This window comes from Trematomus bernacchii, unplaced genomic scaffold (genome assembly GCF_902827165.1).
Source record: "Trematomus bernacchii unplaced genomic scaffold, fTreBer1.1, whole genome shotgun sequence".
Classification (NCBI taxonomy): Eukaryota; Metazoa; Chordata; class Actinopteri; order Perciformes; family Nototheniidae; genus Trematomus; species Trematomus bernacchii.
Window position 1 is genome coordinate 5,881,083 of NW_022987616.1, and position 9,993 is coordinate 5,891,075.

Sequence of the window (9,993 nt, forward strand, 5' to 3'; positions counted from 1 at the left end):
CAGGTAAAGGGAGATGATCACTTACGCACGCACCATGTTAGTTCTGACCAGTCCAAGGCCCTGAAATCAGGTACAGACATACAATATTCTAAAAAAAACTAGTAAAGCAGGAGACACAGAAACTATGCAGCTTAGTTTTGATTTTGAGGTTTGACAAACACCAACTCTTTGCTTTAATCTTTATTGTGCTACTCCAATCTTGTCTGCATGGAATAAATGACAATTTCTTCAGAAACAGACAAAGAAATCCACGTTTCAGAAACATTAAATGTATTATATTAAGGTCAAATTATTTGTTTTTGTCTATGTATAACATACTAAACTCTACTATATTTGGTTTGGGTTTCTTCTTCTGTTCCCCTACTGTTTGCTGGGCTTCCAGTTGGGGTTGAAGTGGCTGCGCAGAGATTCCCAGCAGTGGTAGTAGCTCTTGTCGAGTCTCTGGCATGTTTCGAGACCCCACTTTGTGACGGCCATGCTGAAGGAGGACTCAAACATGAACGCCTGCAGAACAGAAAATACAGGAAACGGATATAATACATGAACGCACTGCTTTTATATCTAACTTCTTTAATGATGCTTCTCTAGTTTACCTTAAAACTTCATATCCAGAGGTGGGAAGTAGTGGAGTACTTTGTTACTGTACTTAAAGGTGGGGTAGGTAAGTTTGAGAAACCGGCTCGAGATACACTTTTTGTTATATTCCATGGAATGCTCTTAACATCCCGATAGCAATGAATATCTGAAGTGCTTTGACAAAAAATCCATAAAAAAATTCATCTGTGGAAGCCGTAGCGCTGTAAAAAGCACGACCAATCATTTTAGCCGGCCCGGCTAAAATAACTGGATGGCCTACCTGCCTGTCAGCCTTCCATCTGTGCACAAACTTATCTCGTGCCCTCATTGGTCATGTGCGCGTTCGTGTGTGTTGGAGGAGGGGCTCTGTAAGGAAGTGGCAGATTTCTTCCGGCTGTGTATTTTCAAATTCTAGCGCACTCGAGCTGGTTTCTCCAAAATGACCTACCCCACCTTTAAGTACATGTTTCTGGTATCAGTACTTTACTCCACTACTTATTTTTCTGACGACTTTTTACTTTGACTTCTTACATGTTGAACCCAAATATCTGTACTTTCTACTTCTTACATTTCCCAAACAGGCTGGTTCCTTTAGTTTGAATGTGTGTTTGGTGGCGTGATCATTATTAGTCATGAGTCATTGCGTGCCTATTGATTTGAACACGATCCGTGTATCCATCATTTCCTGGTCTTCTCTAAAGAAGAGGGACCAATGAAAACGTTGTCATGTTGCCGTTGTTCAGCATGGAAACATTCATTAGCTATTAATATAAAGGGAGGTCAGGTACTCTTTAAAACAGCTGCTAGTTATGGGTACTTTTTACTGAAGTACATTTCAAAGCCCTCTTTACTTTCACTTGAGTGAAGAAGTTTAGTCAGTACTTCTACTTTTAAACACGAGTATCTGTACTTCTACTTGAGTAAAGGATGTGTTTACTTTTGCCATCTTTGTTCATATGCATCTAATAAAAATACACTTTCTTACCATGGTGCCTTCGGCCACCCTCTCAGGTCTGAGCTCGGAGCTGCTGTTCTTTTCGAAGCACTCTCCATCTGGTCCGTGGGGGGTCATCATGCTGTGCAGGCTGCCCCCCCCAGGCTGGAAACCCTCTGCTTTGGCTTCATAGTGGCCTTTGATCAGGCCCATGAACTCGGTCATGCAGTTACCTAAAGGAACAGACAGGAGGCGCTGTAACACAGGTTGAGTTTCCAGTATAAAAGGCACTGATTTCCACTAGATGGCCTTATGGTGGAAACACATAAAAGGTGCTGTGGAGGGGCCTGAAAAGAACCGTACAGCAGGTGGGTTTTATCACCTGCTGACTTGACACTGGTTGGGTGAAAAGGACAGGTTAGTTTCCTTTCATGATAGACTCAACATAATACCATTTGACTTAATTTTAGCCACATCTAAACTCCTTTAGACCCTTTCACACATGAACTGCAACCCTAGACGTTACCCAGAGGAGCTTTATGTGAGAACGCCAATGTCTGAATCATTTGCACCACATATTAAACAAACTTTACAATGCCAAGCACAAAGTCTGTTTAACATCCGACCCATGAGTGAATTTGTTGATTTCTTTGTTTGTTTTTTATTACTCCTGGCTCGAGACAGAAAGAAAACCAATATTAGAGGGTTAAGAAGAAGTCATTTAGACGGCAATTAAATTGTCTAACTGGAGAGATGATGAGATCTGGTAACTCCTTTTCATAGAGGCGGACGATAAACAGTCAGACAAATAAACGAAAATACAAAATAATTGGTAGTTTGTGACCAAGTTACCAAACCGTTTTGTGACCGCGGTGTAATCCGGGTCATGTTGGGCCTCCTGCACGCTCTGCCAACACATCAACAGAATCTTTTCATAAAGCAAGATTGTCCCTCTAACACGGACAATCTCCCGTTGTGTGCGACATGTGTTAAAGGAAATCTACGGATAAATTGCGGACCTGATTCTCTGGACATTCTCCAGAGTTTTTATCAGAAAACAGAGCTATTTCTCAGAAGTCTTTTTCTCCTCTCGTGCAAAATGCAAGCCACTTTAGAGATGAATCAATGTGAGTGTGTTATTGGGGTCTTACGATGATAGTATGGAGGACGGAAGGTGTTGTCAGCCACACCCCAGCGAGGGGGGAAGATGACAAAATCAGCGATGGCCACACCTGGACGCGTGGATTTGGCGGTCAGCACGGTGAAGATGGATGGATCCTAGAAGAAGATCAGTATATGATGAGGGCGTTGGTAGAGTATTAAGAGTTACATTTACTTCCAGGGCTGAAAGCTAGGATGAATTCATTGATTTGTGTACATTAAAAAGTAGCATGCATTTGTCTGTGAATATGTCTCTCACCGCATGGTCGAAGGCCACAGCGTTGATAACCATGAAGTTCTTCAGGTTGTATTTGTACGGTGTGTAGTTGCCGTGCCAAGCCACCACATTGAACGGAGAGAAATCCTACATGCAGAGCACAGAGGCAAACAAATAAGACGAGTCTGCCCAAGCAACAAACACAAAGGACTTTAAATTGAGCTTTTCACAGGGAAAAAGGAATAATGAATAATGTCTTTGTAATCTTAAATTCTCAGAGAGAGCACTTCTTGACATAAAGAGAAAAAAACTGGTCATAATGAAAAGGGTTGATTGTGAAAGAGGGTGTGCTTCTTTCTTCTCTTTCATTCCCCTGTTCTTTGTGAAACCAGGCTCCAGGTATTATGGGGTAATTGGCTTCACAATCAAACTTTCCCAAACTTTGGGCATTTTGACGCTCGTGGCGGCGCAGTTAAGGGGGGAGAAGAGCAGTTACAGTGGGTGCAGAGATATATATTTTTCATCTTGATTGTTAAAACCACAGCAATTTCATATAGTTTCTCTGTTCTGATAATGCCACCGCGAAAAAGACATTGAACAGCAGCTCTAAAAATCAATATAGTTCATTACAACTCAAGCTGCCTCCTGAGTGACCTGTATGCTCCTCACACACATCAACAGCTAGCACACACACACACACAGAATAAAAAACACATATGCATACTCTAACATGTGCATATGTGAATGATTCAATCAAAACATAAAAGGAAAGAAGGAAACAAAATCACAAACACAATTTACAGTCCCTGCCATACAAAAATGCCCAATCTCTTGGACGGTAATCCGTGGTAACTCTCCTACATTCGATTAAAATGAGGGGGGAAATGTAGGAGAGTACACACATGCACACAAAACACAAACATATTGGCCCAGTCAAGCAAATAATAAGTTAATTTGAGCAATTTCAGCACTCTGCAGGGGAACAAAACAGCAGGATCAGACGGGAGCAGCAGCATCTTCCCCCAGATGAGGCCGACACTCCCTCCCCACCTTATTCTCTCACCCCTGCATTTCCCCCCCCCCCCCCGGCTCGGGACCCCAGGAAGAGAGTTTCAGGTGCAGCCGTGACGTCTGACCCCCAGCACCGAACAGGGGGCGGATACTCCAGGCGAGGCAGCGAGAGATGGAAAAATGTTTGTTTTGCTACAAAAAACGGCATCTCGCCCTTGTGTAATTCATACAATGAATAATAACAGAGTAGTTTGACATGGTTTCCACGGTTACAACCCCCCCGAACCTCTCCTCCCGCCTCCTCCCTGTCTCTGTATATAAAAAAAACCTCCTGTCACACATTATGTGTCGATCCAATTATGCGCCCAACAGGACATTCGGGGAGGGGCGGGATCATTCCCTGAGTGAAATGCGGGGAAATTAATGCTTAACTTGGGAAAGGTTTTTCCGACAAAGCACAGCCTCACAGGCACACCGTCAGTAACTCCTGAATGCCTTAACTAATTACGAGTGATTAAGGCTCATAAGGGAGTCGAGGCGGAAACCCACTGAAGGGATAACAGCACACACTTCGATATTAAACCATCAGGCATGGCAGCAGCAGCTAATGGATCACATGCTTCACTTGGACAGCTTCCTGTTAGTCATTGTTGCGGTTCGATGGTGTTTACTGAAGCAAACGTAAACCTAAATAGGCCAAGTATGCCAAATGTGTCAATGTACTGACTCACACACACTGCAACACACCTGTTGGCATGCAAAGAGCTTTCCTTGGTACTTGTTGATGACGGTGTAACCTTTGGCCACCTCACGGTCCTCGTACCAAGCAACTGGACACAGGAAGTCTCGAGGGTTGGCCAGACCATTGGCTCCTGCAAAACAAACATGGACAGTCATACATATACACCGTCATGTCTATTGCACTACTTTTCATTTTATGTTAAGTATATTGCATATTCCATTGCTGTAGCAGCCTGGGACTTCAGATTGTAATTCCCAAAGCTATGTTTAGGCTATTGTTCATATGACAATAACACCTTTGAATCTTTGAAACACACACTCCAAAAACTTGAAATCTATATTAACAATACATCCTAGCAATTATGTGAGGCTGTCATGGTAGTAGTAAGAGAGCTAAATGCTAACGTCAGGACGCTACCTAGCTCACAATGACAATGCGAACATGCACTTAATCATAATGTGTTTTACAATGTTGACTAAACACAAATACAGCTATGGCTTATGGGAAACTCTATGAATCAACTACTATAACACATTAAGGCTTGCCAGCAACATTGTCTCTGACCCCAAATAAGGCAATATGAATTGTTTCCATCAAATCTGAAATAAAGGGTTTAATAAGGTTAGACTGAAGTCGATCCTAAAAACGATATGTTGAGCTTAACCCAAGATCAAATGTACGTCAAAGACTCTTGAACCCATATCTGTTTTCTTGTCTTAAATATTATCCTTGTTGATGTTGCAAATGGAGCTGCTGTGATTGAAGAACAATTTCAGACTGGATTTGACTGTAAAGTACTTTCTTATCTAGCACACACCTATAGGCCCCAGGTCAGGGAGTTCATAATGGGCTCCGTACACCTCCAGTATGTATCCTCTGGTTTCCCCAAACACATCCACACTGAAGCGCATCCCTTGCTGGACAAAACACAGAAGAAGTGAAAGGATATTTAGTGCTGTTTTTAATGTACTGAAGCTTATGGGTTATTTATTTTTGAAGGCTTTTGTTGAAAAAGACAAAAATATGGTAACTGGGCTGTGAAGACACGGAGGCACATTTCTGTATGAAAACTTGTGGAGATGGAAAACATAGATCTCACCTGGATGACACAGATCTCGTTCGGCTCGACCATTATCTTCCCAAACTCTGTGGTGATCAAAATCTCACCCTGCTGCGGGACTACAGACACAAACAGAACATTTGAAGAAAGAGAAAAGCTGAGAAGTGGGCTATCATTGTTCTTCTTGTGATAGATGACAGTGAAAACATCAACAAGCCTTTTCCTCACCAATCAGAAAGTCTCCGTCTGAGTTGTTGAAGCACCTGCAACAAGAAAATATCAAAAGAGAGGGCTTAGAAAGGATCTGCTTAGGAGGATTTGATATGTGAAAATGCATAATATGTTCTCACCTGTCAACCATGGAGGTGTTGCAGGTGAACATGTGGATGCCGATGCCGTTGCGGGATTTGGCATCTCCCGCTCCACAGAGAGTGTGCAGACCCTGCAACATGAAGAAATAACTATGAGTTAACTCAAGATCTTTAATTGTAAAGTAATATGTGGAAAAAACGAATTGAACTCACAGCCACAAAGTCCACTTTCTTCTCCGTAGATTTGGGGATGGTGAACGGCAGCCATCGCATCTGTGAGGAACCACAGAGTTACCGATTCAGTATTTAAAGTTTTAAAGGCTCTAAAGACAACATTTCTCAAATAGCTTCTTACTATGATCAGTGAAATCCTACATGAGGAACTTCTGATTTGCTGTTGTTGTCATGCGAAATGTATGTAGGCTACATCTGCTTCCTATTAGCCTTCTATCTGGTTCAAGTGGGCGGGGGTGGGTTGTTAGAAAAACACTGGTGTATGCGTGAGGACCAGTAAGAGTTAAGCAACGATTGGATATAAATGTGTGGCTTTCCTCGCTTAAATTGGCAGAAATATCCATCAAATCTAATCAAACACCCACACAGGCAACAAAGGAAATGAAATTGAAGTAAAACACTTTGATGCAACAATAGATTAATAGATTGACATTTTCTGAAACACTCTAATTCACTTTCTTGCAGAGACTTAAAATACCTTTCTCATAATATATGCAGCAAGCAGCCTAGCGAATTAGCTTAGCGTAAATAATGGAAACATTGTGTTATCTCAATTGGCGCTAGTTAGTGTTTTCAGACATTTTATGAAAGAAATTCCTCAATACATGAATAAAGATGTTATTGTTTCTAAACATAATAAATGTATTGACTTGTGAATGTGTTATTCTATTGAGTATACTACAAATGTTTCTGTTTTCTCTGACATACAAGCAGTAAGTCTTCATTTTGGCCCTTTTTATACCTGGTTGGGGTCAGGCTCCACCTCGTTCCAGTTCTCTGTCAGATTCCCACAAGGCACGGCGGTAAAAGGCTTATGTTTGACAGATGGCAAGATACGGTAAAACCAGCTGGAGGAAGAAGAACAACATGTTGAGTTATTCCCTCTGTCTCACCTTCATTTGGATTTAAAGGTCACCTATTATGCAAAATCCACTTTTCCATGTCTCCTCTACATCAACATGTGTCCCCTCTTCTTCATGTCTCTTCTACATCAACATGTGTCCCCTCTTCTTCATGTCTCTTCTTCATCAACATGTGTCCCCTCTTCTTCATGTCTCTTCTACATCAACATGTGTCCCCTCTTCTTCATGTCTCTTCTTCATCAACATGTGTCCCCTTTGTGTAAAGAGACTCTGAAACTTTCAGGAACAAAGATTCTCTCTCTTTTTCTCCTGATCCATTTCTATAAAAACCTGTCTGAAAATGAGCTGATCAGATTTTGGCCACTTTATGATGTCATAACAATGTTTTGGCTTGTGTAACCATTAGCCAATCAGCAACCAAGGTAACCCCCCCCCCCCCCCCCTTATCACCTGGATCTCCTCCTAGAGCACCATTGTGTTCTTTTTAACCAAATCTCTCTCAGAGGGGCGTGGGGAGGGGCTCCTTATTTTCATCTGAAGTAACAGACAGAGAATCAGCACTTTGGAAACAGGGCTGAAACAGAGGGGATTATGGGATGCTGCAATGATCTGTTTGGTGTTTGGAGCCAATCAGAGACAGGCTCTGTATATATCTGAGACCTGTGATATATTGATGAAAAACAGTATAATAGGGGACCTTTAAAGTGGTTAGCATGATCATTTAAATGTCAGAAAACAGGTGAACACCTCCTCTTATTGGCCGGCCGGGGGCAGGTGAAGGCTGAGCCGGAGAGCTGCTCAGAGTAGAGGCCGTACGGACACACCTGGGGGTTATTCTGTAGAGATAATACAATTGTCAATGGCTATTTAATCACCTCTTATGACTGCCACATAGTGTGTTTTTGCAGATGTGTGTGTTACCTGTCCCTCAGGTAGAGATCCAGGACAGCGAGGGTCTTCAGAAGACAAATCGTTCCCGAAGCCGCTCATGTACTGCGAGAGATATTCAAGTTGAAAGAGAAAAAAGAGAAGAATCCCATGTAAACACCATGCGGCTTCATTGTAATGCAGGATAAATGTGTTCATGCTGGTTATAATTAAATGTGAAGGCTTGTCATTAAGACTTGTCTTTTTCTTAATTGTTGTCATATTGATTCACATTAGATCTATGATCAAACAAACTGCAGTTATTCCAAATTTCCCCCCTTGCAGTCATCCATTATTTTTGTGTTATTGTGATACAGAGACAGACTAATTACACTGACATCCTCCACAGTACTCTATGATCAATATTGCAATTATGACAGGATTATTACTCCGTCTGCCGAAGTCTTCTTTTAAACACAGAAGAACTTAAAGAAAGACTAAAGAAATCTTGCTGAGTCATTGTTAGTCTGCAGAAAACACACAGCAGGCACGGATGGGCTCCATATGTGCGCGTTCACGTGCCGTGCTTTTGAGTTTGCTCCTCATGATAGGTTAATAACATTGGATTTTACTCAACTTAAAGTGACACAACTGGCAAAAACATAAAGTTAGACACAAAAGGTTAAAATCGTGTGAACTGTCAGTCATAAAAACTTCATTTTTAAAATATCTTTGGGTGAAAACGGGCCAAAAAGAGACAATGTCATCGGTTTAAACGCCTAATACTTAAAAACATGCATGTAAAAAGACATTTCGTTCTATTTTATTGAGAGTTTCCCACTGAAATAGTGTTGTTCTGAGAAGCTGAGACCACATCTGGGCAGCTGCTGAATGCAGCGCTCTGATTGGCTGGAGGCACCGCCGCCCTTCAGCCAGCCGCTCTGTTTCTGTTGTTAATGATGACTCCTAAACTTTGCATGTAATTATCTAGTATTAAACATTATGTAGAAAGAATGCGTCCTTACCTTGAGTCCAGCCATGCTGCTGTCTGTTGAAGCTGATAAAGTGTCTCAGTGGTTACAGATTAACTTGCAGAAAGTTTTCCCTTGGACCAAAATCCACTGCAGAGCGTGTGCATGCCGGTATATGAACACAGAGGGGGAAAAGGGGGCTGGGTTTATGCTGTTTCTCAATATGGGTTCAATTAGACAGGCTCCTGCAGAGAGGACAGGGTCTGATAGTCGAAATGTGCAAACAGTGACCAGAGACACTGCCAAGGCAAACACAGAGACTGGTTTAAAGCTTAGAGAGCGACACACATGTAACACATAGGACATTAGAAGTAGTTCAGGTTATAGTTTCTGTTCTGCTGTAATGCTAACATGACCTATTAGCCTCATGTTGATAAAGGGATAAGAAATAGGACTGCTAGATACCATAAACCTTTAATCAGTATTGGACAGTAACTGAGTACATTCATTAGGACTTAAAGTGCTATTGTGAGCGACTCAAGTTGGGTATTTCCATTTTATACTTCTACTCCATTACATTTCAGAGGCAAGTACTGTTGTTGTTACTCCACTCAGTGAAGTATGTATATAACAGACACAATATCAGTGTGTTAGAGCTTGATGGTCAAACTGTGGTGACCTCATATGGTACTGCTTGTGCAAACAACGGTGTCATGCACATCCTCACAAAAAATAGATTAGTACTTTCTTCTTTATTGGGTTTGAAATATGCTATATGTGGGTATTGTGAAGGCTTCAACCTTTTTGCCAGTAGAAAAAATAACCCTCTAACATCTGGCTTTTGTCTTCAGTTGAGGTTACAGTCTGCATTCATTCCTGGGACAAGTAACTCTGCAGTAGTCAAGGTATACATCGACAGTAAAGGAGACATGACACCCTGACAGACACACTCATTGTAAACCCTTTCCAGTGTTTTCAAACCTGGGTCTGAACCTCCTCATTCGGTGGGAAAAGGGTAAAAGTATTAGCACTGAAATGGAGGTTTA

The 9,993-nt window shown here is 41.8% G+C and overlaps 1 protein-coding gene across 1 annotated transcript; it reads right to left on the minus strand.

Moving 5' to 3' along the window:
• Positions 1-131: 131 nt before the first annotated feature.
• hgd (homogentisate 1,2-dioxygenase) lies at positions 132-9,120 on the minus strand. Its single transcript, XM_034132215.1, has 14 exons — positions 9,002-9,120; positions 8,031-8,102; positions 7,857-7,945; positions 6,989-7,094; positions 6,226-6,285; positions 6,052-6,143; positions 5,930-5,964; positions 5,741-5,820; positions 5,459-5,558; positions 4,647-4,771; positions 2,931-3,035; positions 2,662-2,788; positions 1,562-1,743; positions 132-504 (listed from the first exon to the last, which is right to left on the minus strand). The coding sequence occupies exons 1-14, from the start codon at positions 9,014-9,016 to the stop codon at positions 361-363; spliced, it is 1,332 nt and encodes a 443-aa protein (XP_033988106.1). The 5' UTR covers positions 9,017-9,120; the 3' UTR covers positions 132-360.
• Between the last annotated feature and the right edge of the window lie 873 nt (positions 9,121-9,993).